Source organism: Mandrillus leucophaeus, unplaced genomic scaffold (assembly GCF_000951045.1).
Source record: "Mandrillus leucophaeus isolate KB7577 unplaced genomic scaffold, Mleu.le_1.0 Scaffold460, whole genome shotgun sequence".
Taxonomy (NCBI): domain Eukaryota; kingdom Metazoa; phylum Chordata; class Mammalia; order Primates; family Cercopithecidae; genus Mandrillus; species Mandrillus leucophaeus.
The window spans coordinates 969,623-984,535 of record NW_012104921.1 but is presented as its reverse complement, the minus strand read 5'-3'; the positions used below and the strand labels follow the sequence as shown (position 1 = coordinate 984,535).

General features: G+C 36.0%; 1 protein-coding gene across 5 annotated transcripts in view; it reads left to right on the top strand.

Moving 5' to 3' along the window:
• The window catches only part of SCFD1 (sec1 family domain containing 1), a 113,033-nt gene that overhangs the window by 27,665 nt on the left and 70,455 nt on the right, over positions 1-14,913 (top strand). For all 5 annotated transcript variants that reach the window (XM_011994762.1, XM_011994763.1, XM_011994767.1 and 2 more), the window contains 2 exons: positions 709-794; positions 3,521-3,620. In XM_011994762.1, the coding sequence (XP_011850152.1) occupies positions 709-794; positions 3,521-3,620 (186 nt within the window). The remainder of the gene's footprint in view (positions 1-708; positions 795-3,520; positions 3,621-14,913) is intronic.

Here is a 14,913-nt window from a genome sequence, read left to right as displayed (position 1 = left end):
CAAGCAGGATTTTACACTTATTTGATCCCCCAGATTATTTAATATTTAACTTCATTTAGCAAATATTTATTACTAATCATAACCATTTTTAAAATGGTGAAGTGCTTTTTGCTATCCCACTATATTGAAGTAAAATATTAAGTATAAAGTAAGTGTTCATAAATTTGCTTTAAATATTAAGAAATGAGTAAGGGATTAGAGAAATTATAGAATTACTGAAAAAGAGGGAGGTATTTTGGAACTTTATTAGCCCAAGTGAATTACTGACTGGTGGAAGACTGCCTTCTTCCATACGTTCCATTTCTCTTCTGAGGCTTCTTGTACTCACCACTACTTTGTTCACTCCTACCCACCCAAGTCAACATTTTCTCCATATAGACACATTCCTTGATAAAACAGTCATGCTTGGGAAAAGAGTGTGGGTTGTCACTGCAAAGCATTTCCCATAGCCAAAGTAAAATTAGTCAATGTAAAGTTCTTATTAGTGAAATCAGGCCTGACTCACAGTAGAAAAGGCACTGATCTTTGTAAGTCCAAGTTACGATGATATTGAAGTGGTGAGAAGGAGCTAAAATATTTAGATTTTAGATTTGCTATTTGTAAAGAAATTCCAAGTTTCTTGGTAATCAAACTAAAAACACATTATGAATTAACCTCCATAAAGTTACATGAAACTGTTAAGAGTTAATCTACAATTTTATTTTTCAGAAACTAGACAAGAAACTTCGAGAAAATCTGAGAGATGCAAGAAACAGTCTTTTTACAGGTGATACACTTGGAGCTGGCCAATTCAGGTATTACTGTTATTAAATACACTTATAAGCTTAAAAATATTTGTAGAGTTTTTTTTGTTACTGTTCTTTTATCATCTATAAGACATTTTTCTGTGTATAAGACTTTGAAGGTCAGAAGCCGTTTTCTTTCAATTATTAAACTGCTTGGTAGTTTTTCACAGAGTGAAAAACTTCTGATACTTGTATCTGTTTCTACCTTTATTAATCTAATTTCCATTTTATACTTAAATACTAGTAGTCTAAACTTGCAAAACTTTTTATCATTGTTAGCATTTCTAGCATGAGTAAGTAATGCCAATGTTTTTGGCTGCTTATTCAATAGAAATGCTAAAAAACGCTATACATTATAGTATATTTAACTTTTGATTGTTAATAGTAATGGAGTAAAGAAGTAAAGAAACACACTCAAATGGCTGAGAATTATTTAAAGAAGAGATTATATTCTGGAAAATTAATTCTTAACCCCAGTTTAGATGAATTAATAAATAAAGCCTGTGAGAATAAATAGATGCCCAGAGAAATAACTGCCCACTAGAAATAATAATTTCATAATAACCTTCTGTAGACTTCATTTCAAGTCAGTCTGGTGTCTCCTACAGCTTTATAAACTACTTGTGTAATACAGAGTTCACACTAATACTATGTTTCAATTGTTTGGTTAACTGTCTCAGTTTCCCCGTTATTTTAAATGGTTCTATGATTTCATTGCTGGTTTTAAATATTCTTCAAAATGTTTCTCATTAGGTAGAAGAAAAACATCAATTTCTCATCTGATTTTTTTTTTTTAAACAGAACCTACCACTGTGTCATACCTTACTTAATAGTTCCCTTTTTATAGCTCTCTGGTATAGGCCTTAGAAACCAGTATAAAGGCACTGTTTTATTTGGATAATTTTTTAAAATTTATTCACATTATCATAATATGGGCATCTTGTTTCTCAACTTGTTGGATGTATTTCTTAATCATTTTCATTAGTGGTCACAACCTTGCTGGACTATTGTTAAATACATTTGAATCCAACCGTAGGCTGGTGATTTTCAACTGAGAGCAGTTTTTGCCCACCCATAGCCATTTGGTAATGTCTGGAGACATGTTTGGTTGTCATAACTAGTAGGTGTTACTAGAATCTTGTAGTATACATTGTAGGATGCTGCTAAACATCCTATAATGCACACCACAACCCCCTATAACAAGAAATTATCCAGCCCCAAATGTCAGTAGTGCTAGGGTTAAGAAACTCTGCGGTAGGCCATCCTCCCTTACCTTCCGTCTAGCTCTGGTGTAATAAATCATAGTAGATTGCGAGGGTGCCACTCTGACTTTTTATCCCAGAGTCAATGCAGTTAGGCAAGTCCACTGTCCTATACCCAGAACAGTGTAATGAGTCACTAAAATAATGAGGAGTCTATGGCAAAAGGAAACATGTAAACAGATAGTGATGCCTTTTGAAAAGTGGTGTGCACTCTTGATATGATAGTGCCTCTAAAGCAGATCTCTAAAACTAATGTAGACACATGGTAACCAGATGACTGTGCCTCAGTTTGCTTTTGGTAGTAATTTATTTCACATCTAAATTGTAATAATGGAGTAACAGTACACGAGGTGTCATATGCCTTCTCTGTTAAGGGGATAATAATATAATTAGGTACCATTATGGCATTATGTTTTCATTTTGTATATTATAGTGGTATAGAGTTTTTTGGGGCTCTACTCCAGGGTCTGCTTTTTTGAGTTTGTGTTTATAGGGAAAAAAATTATAATTTATGAAACTGTCAAACATTTGTGTAAATTTATAAGCTCCTACTCTCTTTGTTTTCCCTGAAGCTGACAATAACTATTCCTTACTGCCTTTTTTACAAAAATGTCAAAAGCATCTAAATAGAAGCAGCTTATTGTTTTGCTAACTACACAATTTATTCTATAGAAATATTTACATAGAGTTTTTTCCTTAAAGTTTCTGGCAGGGCATGATAACTCACGCCTGTAATCCTAGTACTTTGGGAGGCCAAGGTGGGAGGATCACTTGAGCCTAGGAGTTCAAGATCAACCTGGTCAATGCGGTTAGATGCCCCCATCTCTAAAAAAAAATTTTTTTAATTAGCCAAGAGTGGTGGTGTACACCTGGAGTCTCAACTAATTCGGAGGCTCAGGTGGGAGGATTACTTGAGCCTGGGAGGTCAAGGCTGCAGTGACCTGTGATTGTGCCACTACAGTTCAACCTGAGTGACAGAGTCTCAAAAAAAAAAAAAAAAGTTTCCTAAGTAAAATTTGTAATCTGGCATCATACACAAGCTCTAAGTAGTCCAAAGCATCACTGTAATTGTGTGACAATGTTAAATTTGTTTTTTAAAAGCCAGCCTCCCCCACCTCTATAAAAATGTTTAAAAATAGCCAGGTGTGTGGTGGTGCACGCCTGTAGTCCCAGCTACTCCAGAAGCCGAGGCAGGAGGATTGCTTGAGCCCAGGAGTTCAAGGCTGCAGTTAGCTATGATTGCGCCACTACACTCCAGCCTAGGTGACAGAGCAAGACCCTGTCTCAACAAAAAGCAAAGTATTGTGGTGCTTGCTTCAGCAGCACATATACTAAAAAAGTATTATGAATTGTCAATATTAGCATACTATTATTCATATCAAAATGTCATATACTGGAAAGTAGTAGAATATTTTAAATGTATACACTGGTATCAAGAGTTATGTAATTGTTTTTTTTAATGTATATTTACAGCTTCCAAAGGCCCTTATTAGTCCTTGTTGACAGAAACATAGATTTGGCAACTCCTTTACATCATACTTGGACATATCAAGCATTGGTGCATGATGTACTGGTAAGAGACTAAATACAGCACTTATTACTGAAATGTAGTAACATGCAGTATTCCCCTTAATTTAAAATTAACATCATGGCTACAGAAACAAAAATGAGAAGGATGGAACTGAGACCTATGAACAAAACAAGTGATGGGATTTGGTATTACTGGGCGTGGATGCTGGAAAATAGTGAACCATTGAAGTTTAAAGTTTCAAATTTATGATCTTTATAGGGTAAAGTAGTGGTTTTGTTGGCCATGGAAAAGAAGGAAAAGAAAACAATGGAAGAAAATGGACTATCATGTTTTATTTTTAATTTTCAAACTGAATAAGTAAATAAATGTGTTCTCCCTTAAGAGAAAAGCTACAATTTCTCCCTTTTCTGTGGCAATCAGTTAAACCTCATTTTATGTTAAAAAAAACAAATAGTATTTTTTATGTTATACCATGTGTTTTCTGAAGTAATCCCACGTATCTGATTTTATGTTTATAGCAAAAATTTGTATTTATGCATATGTAAATTTAGCTGGTAAATGTTGTGTTTAGCATGTGACATATACAGGTGAATAAAACACAGCTTCAATCTTCAAAGGCAATGAAAAGAAAATAGCTACACGAATGATTTCTCTATGAGACACTATGTAATAGGGCCAGAATAGTCTCTATTTGATAGATAGACATTAAAGAATTTGAACTCAAATCATTGGCTTTGTTAAAACTAATACTGTAGTTTACTAACTCCTAGCTCAGGACTCTAGGGATTATACTATATAATCATATCATGATTGTAAAGATTGCCCAAAATGTCATATAAACAGGAAATGAAATACTGAGTGTAGTGGCTCATGCCTATAATCCCAGCACTTTGGGAGGCCAAGGCAGGTGGATCACATGAGACCAGGAGCTAAAGACCAGCCTGGCCAGCGTGGCGAAACCCTGTCTCTATTGAAAATACAAAAATTAGCCAAGCGTGGTGGCACATGCGTGTAATCCCAACTATTTGGGTGGCTGAGGCTTGAGAATTGCTTGAACCGAGGTGGAGGTTGCAATGAGCCAAGATTGTGCCACTGCACTCCTGCCTGGGTGACAGAGCAAGACCTAGTCTTAAAAAAGAAAAAGGAAATGAAAGACATGCAGTAGATGATTTGGTTTATTTCTTTAAAACCTGGATATTGGCTCAAAAGTGTTTATTTAAATAAATCAGATTTAGGATTACTGATGGAAATTGGCAGTTCTCCTATGCCATGACTCTAGGATGAGTGTGAAAGAAATAGCAGTCAGCTTTAGTTCAGTACAGAGGGCAGGAAGAATCAAAGGGACTCTTGGATTAAACCCTACGTAGTAGAACATGGAAGCTGGCTTTAGGAGGTCAAGTAAGAGTTGGGAGAGGAGGAATTCAATTCTACCAATATTTGAGTGCCTACTCTTTAACACACTTTCTAAACCCTGGCTTCAGTAGTAACAAAAACAATAGCTTTCCTGTCTTTCTAGAGCTTACATTCTAGTAGGGGAAACAGGCAATAAATAAAATAAACTTGCAGCATTTCACAAGGTGGAATATACCCTGAAGGACAGTAAAGTAGATAATGGTGAACAGGAGTGAAATTTTAAAACAGGGAAAACCTCACTGATAAAGTGACATTTGAGTAAAGATCTAAAGGAGGTAAGGTAGTGAATTATATAGCTATGTGGGAAAAGAACATAAGCAGAAGGATGCCTGATATGTTTGGAAAGTGGCAAGGCAGCCAGATGGCTACAATGAAGTGAGGCAGGGGGAGAAGAGAAGGAGAAAAGGTTGAATAGGACCCAGGAAGCAATATAATACAGAACTCTAGGGATTATAGTATGTAATTGTATCATTATTGTAAAGGCCATTGAAAGGACATTGATTTTAATTTGATGGAAATGGGGAACCACATAGGATTCTGGTATACATTTTAAGACTGTCACTCTAGCTGTTATATTGAAAATGGACTCCTTGGGGGCACAGGAAGAACAAGGAGGTCAGTTAGGAGGCTGTTGCAGTTATCTTAGCTGAGATGATAGTGGCTTATACCATAACAGAAATGGTAAGTGCTGTGATTTTGATACTGACTGTAAAGTATAGGATTTGCTGATGAGTTAGATGTGGGAGGTAGATGTAGAGAGAGAGAGAACTCAAAGATGACTCCAAGGTTTTAGCCTTTGCAAATGGCAAGACATTGTTGTTTAGTGGGATGAAAAAGGCAGTTTCCCCAGGGAAGATCAGATGTTTAGTTTTGGATATGTTAAATGTGAGATGCCAGCCAGGCATAGTGGCTCATACCCGTACTCTCAGCACTTTGGGAGGCCAAGGCAGGAGGATCACTTGGGCCCAGGAGTTCAAGACCAGCCTGTCAACATAAGGAAGCACCATCTTTACAAAAAATAAAAATTAGTGAGTTGTAGTGTCACACCTACTCAAGAGACTGAGGTGGGAGGATCAGTTGATCCCCAGCAGGTTGAGGCTACTACAGTGAACTGTGATCACACCACTGTGCTCCCGCCTGGGTGACAGAGTAAAGACCCTGTCTCGAAAAAGAGTGAGATGCCCATTAAGATATCAGAATGTAAACGTTGAGTAGGTAGTTACATGAGTCTGGAGTTCAGGAAAAAAGTCTGGTCCTCAGCCTCCCAAAATGCTGAGATTACAAGCATGAGCCACTGCGCCCGGACGGAAAATATTTTTAAATGAGGGAAATTACAATATGTTTGTATACTAATGGGAATGATCCAAAGAGCAAAGTTAATGATGCAGGAGATAAGAGTGTCCTGCAGGTGGCATTAGTGAGCAGGGTAGGCCAGGATTTCTCAACCTTGGCATTATTGACATTGTGAACCTGATCATTCTTTGTTGGGGGGCAGGGGGAGCTGTCCTGTGCATAGTAGGATGCTTAGCATCATTCCTGGCCTTGACTCTCTAGGTTCCGGTGGAACTTCCTCAGTTGTGACAACCAAAACGTCTTCACACATCGCCAATTATACCCCAGGTGGCAGAAAGAGGCAAAATTACCCAATTGAGAGCCATGGTTACAGTAAGCTGATGATATGAGTTTCAGGGCTAGAGTAGTTTTAGGAAAGAGGGCAAGTAAAGAGTCTGGGAGTAGCAAGGAAGACGCCTAATTCCAGTCTCAGATCCAGTGGTATGAGCTGTGAGAGGTTAAACAAACAAACAAAAAAATCATGTTCCCATTTGAGAAGGCTGCAGGGGTTAGCCAGTTGGAGTTCAATTAGAGCAAGAAAGAATGGGGAAAGTTTAGAGAGGATGTTCAGAATAGGAGATTTTGCTGATGACTGAGTGTGGGTTCCAGAAGTGATGACAGTATTTCAAGAGTAGGGTAAGAATAGGAGATGGGGTCTCAGTGGGCTTGGGAGTTAAAGAGTTGTACAGGGATTAATGGGCATTAATAGGATAGTATTGGTAGTCTCAAATCATATTTGGTTGGTGGGGCCCTTACTGTTGGATGGGAGCAAGGGGCGAGCGTCTTAATAAGAGCATAGCATACAGATTCGGGGTACCTCATCACACCTGCCAGTGGTGGTGTTAAGGCAATCTAAAAACACTGAGTTGTCTAGGGATCCTTTCCAATTCCTGAATTTTAAGAGTCCCAGGGCTCCCTCTTCACTCCCCTGGATGGAGGAATTTAACGTACAGGGTGCTTTGAGTACAGGAGATAAGACACATGTACAAATAATTGCAACATGAAAAGAGTAGACTCAGTCTCCATTGTCAGAAGAGGAAATTGGGAAATAAAACTTAGGGCAGAGACTCCCTAAAACCAAACAAGGATAATACTGGTCCTTGATGAGGTTTTCACTATTTCAGAATGAGATGAGAATAAAAAAGACTATGAAATGTGTTTTTATACTGGCCTTTATACTAATTTTTATTTCCTACTATTTGAAGTGAAAAATATCCTTTTAAAAATGAAAGGTGGTGAAAGTAGATGGTAGAGTTGTTTTTGTTTAATCTTCACATAAAAAGTTGGGAATCTTTGAAGAGGTTGGTTATAATTAACTGTACAACTTAACATGACTTAATTCTGTTCATTAATCCTAATGTAGTTTCTGGATGTGAACAAACTGTAACTGAGATGTCATAAATTATAATCACACACATTTTTGTTGATTGTTAAACCTGCTACTTTTGAAGGTCCTCAGAGCTTTTAAAACACTTAATAATTATACCCTTTGCCTCCACAAGATGGAGTAACTAGATAGTAAATGTTAACTTACAATTGCAATTTACTTTTTGTATTAAATGTCTTTGCCTGAAAATCTGCACCATTGATAATTGTTTATATGTTAGACCTTAGAAACAACTATGAAAATTCACACAGCTTCCCTCTGTGTCAGAAAGATAAGTTTTCTCATTTTAAACGGGAAGTGCACTCTTCTGGTAAAAAAAAAACAAAACAAAACAACAACAACAAAAAACTTCGCAGTACCCATCTCTTTTTATTGGGATATAAGAAGCAAAATCAGTAATTAGAAGCCCTGATTCTTTTTTATTATATCTTGGTTGCAGGAGGGGTGAATTTGATTGTTCAGCTGGAGAACTGTTGACTTCAGTCAAAGGGATGGACATTATTTTATCTCTGTGTTTTACTTGGCCTTTGTTTTTTCAAATCTTAGATTCTCTTTTTGAACCTTTTACCCTCTGCCACTGACTCTTATTATTTGAAACATTAAATCGGAAGTTATACTAATATACATAGGGACTTTAATTAAAGTTTACCTTTTTTTCCGGTCAAGAATTAAAAAAAAAAGAAGTGGTTTCCAAACAAATACATATTTTTTTAAAAGATTGTAAGAAAAGCATTTTATTTTTTATTTTATTTATTTATTTATTTTTTTGAGATGGAGTCTCACCCTGTCACCCTAGCTAGAGTGCAGTGGTACGATCTCGGCTCACTGCAACCTTCGCCTCCCAGGTTCAAGTGATTCTCCTGCCTCAGCCTCCTGAATAGCTGGGACTACAGGCGTGTGCAACCGTGCCCGGCTAGTTTTTGTATGTTTAACAGAGATGGGGTTTTGCCATGTTAACCAGGCTGCTCTGGAACTGCTGACCTCAGGTGATCCACACGCCTCAGCCTTCCAAAGTGCTGGGATTACAGGCATGAGCTAATGCACCTAGCTAAGGTTATAAGAGAAGCATTTCAGGAACACCTATTTCCTTAAACATGTATAATTGCAGTGTAACAGATGCCTAGATATAGTTCAAGATTGATGCTTTGAGTCCAGGGTTAACATTCTATTGATCCTCTAATCTTTATTAACACAAAACCTCTTGGTCAGCACTATGTAGCCTAATTTCAAGCATTTGCCTAAAAGTCAAAAGTGTAATGTAAACTTTTACTCATTTAATCCAAGCAAATACATATTTTACTGTACTTGATAGGAAGTATCTACTGAAGGTCTGTAGGCTATGTAAAAGCCCAGAAGATATCCCTGATTTCATTCACTTTTTAAAAATAGCACTGTTTCAGTATATCTCCATATTTGTTGCTGTGTCTGAACTTGGACTGAATTTTTATTTAATCTAAGGGAGAAAAAGTATGTACTATTTGCTGATCTAACTTTAGCTGCTATAGTTTTTATTTTTTTGCCTTATATTCTAGTTGCGTAACATTTGTGTATATTTATAATGGAACATTTTACAAAGATTTAATACTATATTTTATATAATCAAATATATTCAAAATATTTGCATTTCAGCATAATATAGGATCATATAATCAATTAATAATTATATAATCAATTTAAGATATTAGATGTTTTTTCTTTTTATATTTAAGTCTTATAAATTATATATTTTACATTTACATCGCATCTCAATTCAGACTAACCACATTGAAGGTACTCAGTAGCCACCTGTGACTACTGGCAACTGTATTGGACAGTGCAATTCTAAATCATAAGGCCCAAATTCTTTACTACTTTTAGAGATTGAATGAATTGCTTATGAGCTGAAATTATCACATGAAGACTGGTAGAAATGTTTGCATATTGCCAGCAGTGTATCTGGTGGGTGGAAGGGTTCCAGCTTATGAGTCCTAGGGTTGTAAACAGCTCTGCTTTAATAAAAATGAACAAGCTTCCCAAATATATTGCTGATGCTGTAAAGAATACCTTGGCCTCTGAATTAAGATAGGTTAGGTTGTGCTACTTAGTCTAACCCTCTAACCTCAGTGGCATAAAATAATAAAGATTTTTTTTTCTTGGTCATAGTATTTATTGTTCCTTATCCAGTATGGATGAGCAAAACAATTGTGGGTTGTACTTCATTTTTTTGGTACTGTTATGAATGAAATTTTTAAAACTTTTACTAGGGAATATTTCAAATAACACAAATACAGAGAATACTGTAATGAACTCATATTTACATTGTTCAGCTTCCCTGGTATTATATGTTCTAAGGATGAATACTTCAGCATGTATCTATTTTTTAAAGTTATAATCTTACCCGACAAAATTAGTGATAATTTCCTGGTAAAATACCCGCTCTGTATTCATTGTTTCAAAGATGCTTCTTTACAATTGGCTTGTTCAAATAAGGATCCAGAAATACATCTATACATGGCATTAGTTGATATATCTCTTAAATCTCTCAGTTCCTCCCTCCTCGCTTCTTTTTAATTGCCATTTTTTGATCGAAAGAATTAGGTCCTTTTTCTATAGAATTTTCTACATTTTGGCATTTGGCTGATTATATCCTTTTGTATTCCCAATACTTCCTTTAAACTAATTGATTGTGGAAATTGATTAGATCTCATTCAATTCTTTGTCAAGGCCACTTTACTAGCAGTGTTCTTTAGTTTCTGTTTTATTCTTTAGTTTCTGTTTTATTACATCAGGTGGTACACAATGTCTGTTTGTCCTAATGTTAGTGAACAGATTGATCAGTAGGTTCAGGTATTGTCAGCATGATCCATCCATTAAGGGTTCTCCATAAATCTTTTACCTAAAGGTTTAAATGTCACTGATAATTATTCCCTCTTTGTTTTAATTACTGATGGCAAATGGTGATTTTCTGATACTGTTATTCCTCCTCCATCTTTTTAGCCAACATGCTTATATAAAGAAGTTTTTTTTTTTTTATCACCTACTTAGGACAAATGCTTGATTGTCTTCATTTGTCAATTTTCAGAATTAGTGAGTACCCTAGTAATTTGCAGAGGCAATCAATGAAGTCATTTGTTTTAGTATCATTTTATGAACTAACAGATTTTTATATTTGAGATGTTTTTACACTGTTACAGTCATTTATTTTGATGCTTGAATTATCTCATTTTTGGCCTGTCATGTTGGTCTTGATACCTTCTTGACATAACCCCATCAGTCTTTGATAGTTTATTTGCTTCCTGGTGTGAAAAATATCCTAAGCTAATCATGTTCATTTTCTGCCTCAGACCTGGATGCATCCATTTCTCAAAAAGCCTTTGGTTACTTTGAGTGACAAACAGTGGGTACCACAGTCTGGGCTATTAGGGCTGTTTATTTCTACTGGGATACTTTTGCTTCCAGACATTTTCCATGGTGAAATTCTCTGAGGTTAAAGAACCCTTTTTTTTAAATAACAAGTTGTAGTATTGTGAAATTGTAAAATTATATTAGTGACTGTTGACTTTGCACACAATTTGAAAGCATCAGTGGAAGGCTGAGTCTTTCTGTTTCTTCCTAACAAATATGTTTTAATCCTTGCTCTACTTATGTTTCATTTGAGAGACTGATTTATGTGAACCAAAGAAACCGGATGACTGTAAAGCAGAAAATATTTGGATTTAAATTGTTAGATGGATTAAAACCACATATCATCACCGTGACTGGGAATTTTGTTTCTTCAGCCACTCAGGAGAGCTGTGCCATTACAAATACACATTTACATCATTTTAGCTACAAGCCCATCTTCGTATGTATGTATCTGTTGTAGAGGGATGGATGTCAAATAGCATCTGATGTGTAACTTGTTCTCTAGAATAAAGCTTCTGATCTCTTCTCATTGAGTTCCATAGTTATCCATGCTCTTTGAGGGTAGAAAATTGTTAATTGTTGTGCATAATTGATTTCTCTGTAAGAAATAGAATTACAGTCTCTAGGAGCTTCTGTAAATTGTCGTTAGAGGCATTATCACCACTTTATCAAATGTTGAACAGAAACTGGTTTTGAAGCATTTAGGAAAAGTAAAAATAAGTTTTAAATTCCCTTTTGCTTAGGTACCTGGTCTTTAACATTTTCTCTTACGGAAATTAGTTTTAGGAATGAGCTTTGAAAAATAAATTTTTCTCATAATGCTTTAATTTTCCCTAAATCCAATTGAAACTATTATAGATATTGAAACCCTGATATATTAGTCTGTTGATCTATCTTATGAAGACAATGATCCTTATTCCTGTCTTAGAATTCTGTCTTCTATTTAATATATTATCATATTTTGTCTTTTACCTGCCTTTGGCAAAAGGTGATGAAACTCATAGCTTTTGTTTTACAATTAAAATCTTAAGTATGAAAGAAATAATTGTGATTTGCAGGAGGAATATTTGCCTGCTCTAGAGAAAATACACACAAATGTATTTGTGTGCATTAAACATTTTCTTTATCATTTCTTCTCTCATTGGTGTCAACCCTATTCCCCAAACTATTTAACTCCTAAGATGAAGATTTTCTCCAAAGAAAATACTTCTTTTTGGAGATGAGAATCCTCCCTAAGATTGTGTGCAAGGATGAGACAACATAGGTGCTCATCTTCAAATGACTGATGGGACATTGCTTTAATGTGGAGAAAGGATAGTAGCCAAAGCCGTGGAAGATGTTGGTGAAGCCAGTGGGAGTTTCCTTTCCTCTTCCTCACATCCCTTAATTCTGTTCAATTCCATCGTTATCAGGAAGTATTTATATGTGTTCCCAGTTTTAAATAGATTCTCCCTTGTATTTTATTTCTCTTGTTGGTTAATTTGATTGTTGGTTAAATTCTTGCCAAAATAAAAGATATTTTTATTTTGCTTTGCCTGTGAACTACAAGTCGGCATAAATAGGTATTGCCTATATTATCCAGAGATTATTTTGTTAACATTAACTCTCTCTGCTCTACTGATGTGCTCTTAACTTGGGAAAGGAAAACAAGACTGCCGAAGGCTTCTCAATGTTTTTAGCATTTCCTGATGGGATTTATTTATATGTAGTGATTTGGGGCACCTTTGTCCTATCTTCTAAGTTAGCAAAATGTGACTGTCAATGGAAACAGATTAGACTTTACCATGTTAAAACTAATTCTGTTGTCTTTTATTTGTGTATAAATGTTCAGTTGCTTTAACATGATTGAGTACAGCACAGAATGTTTTAATTTCCTAACTTCAAAGATTGAAATTACCTTTATTTGCCTTGCTATTACGCAAACAATGGAAATATCCTTGCTATTAAATTATTTCTCAGAATTCTTAACATCTTTTATTCCTTCATTATTTTGTGTTTTAAGTATTCCATCAATACTTCAGTAATAACATGCTTTCCTACTTTTAAAGCAGGAATTTTGCTAGCAAGTTAACTTTTATTTTGAATGAGCTGTGTCATCACCATGGAAATAGTACTTCACTAGAAATTCTAGTTAATAAAACTTAAGTGTTTAAAGATGTTTCTCTTCAATATCTTTTATTTTGTTAGAGTTTTTTAAATCTAGGCTTCTTCCCAGATGTAGCTGTTATTGTTTAAAATAGTTTTCCACAGTTGTGCTATTTTTACTTTCTTCCTATATGGATGATTTTTGTGCAAAGTGAAGTTTAGATACGAGGATGGGAAACTGAGAGGATGCAGTAAAGTCACTTTCTTGCCCTATTATAATATGAGGGGTCTGTAGGAAAAACAGTAATAGAGTGAAATATAACATACTATACTTTTGTCATTCCAACCATTTATTGTAACTCTCTAGTCTTTAAATTGCCTATTTATCACCTGAGGCTACCCATGTTCTGCACTACAGGGAATTTCAAGTGATAGAATCTAGTTCCACTCACTCTCTTCTCGCTGTGATACAATTAAAACATATTGCTTAAAAGCACTGCCTCTGAAGTCAGACTGCTTAGTTTTAATCTTGGTTCTGCCACATATTTATGTATAACTTTGGACAATTAACTTTTTTATACCTCAATTTTTTCTTCTTGAATGGGAATTTTATTACTGCTTCTACAGGTTATTGTAAGGATCAAATGACTTAATATGAGGTGCTAAGAATAGTGCCTCGCAAATGAAAGATAGCTATGCTTCTGAACAAAAGGCAGCAGAAACTTCTGCAGACTTAAACGTCCCTGTCTGACAGCTCTGAAGAGAGTAGTGGTTCTCCTAGCATGGTGTTTGAGCTCTGAGAATGGACACACTTGCCTCCTCAAGTGGGTCCCTGACCCCCGTGTAGCCTAACTTGGAGACAACTTCCAGTAGGGGCTAACTGACACGTCATACACCCAGGTGCCCCTCTGAGACAAAGCTTCCAGAGGAATGATTAGGTAGCAATATTTGTTGTTCTGCAATATTTGCTGTTCTTTTTGTTCTTTTGCCTCTGCTGGTGATACCCAGGCAAACAGGGTCTGGAGTGGACCTCCAGCAAACTCCAACAGACCTGTTAGACCTGAGGGACCTGTTAGAAGGAAAACTAACGAACAGAAAGGAATAGCATCAACATCAACAAAAAGGACATCCACACCAAAACTACATCTATAGGTCACCATCATCAAAGACTGAAGGTAGATAAAACCACAAAGATGGGGAGAAAACAGAGCAGAAAAGCTGAAAATTCTAAGAACCAGAGCACTCTTTCTCCTCCAAAGGATTGCAGCTCCTGCCAGCAACGGAACAAAGCTGGACAGACAATGACTTTGACGAGTTGACAGAAGTAGGCTTCAGAAAGTCGGTAATAAGAAGCTTCTCCGAGCTAAAGGAGGATGTTTGAACCCGCTGCAAGGAAGCTAAAAGCCTCAAAAAAAGATGAGACGAATGGCTAACTAGAATAAACAGTGTAGAGAAGACCTTAAATGACCTGATGGAGCTGAAAACCATGGCACGAGAACTACGTGACGCATGCACAACTTTCAGTAGCCATTTCGATCAAGTGGAAGAAAGAGTATCAGTGATTAAAGATCAAATGAATGAAATGAAGCGAGAAGAGAAGTTTAGAGAAAAAAGTAAAAAGAAACAAAGAAAGCCTCCAAGAAATATGGGACGATGTGAAAAGACCAAATCTATGTTTGATTGGTGTACCTGAAAGTGATGGGGAGAATGGAACCAAGTTGGAAAACACTCTTC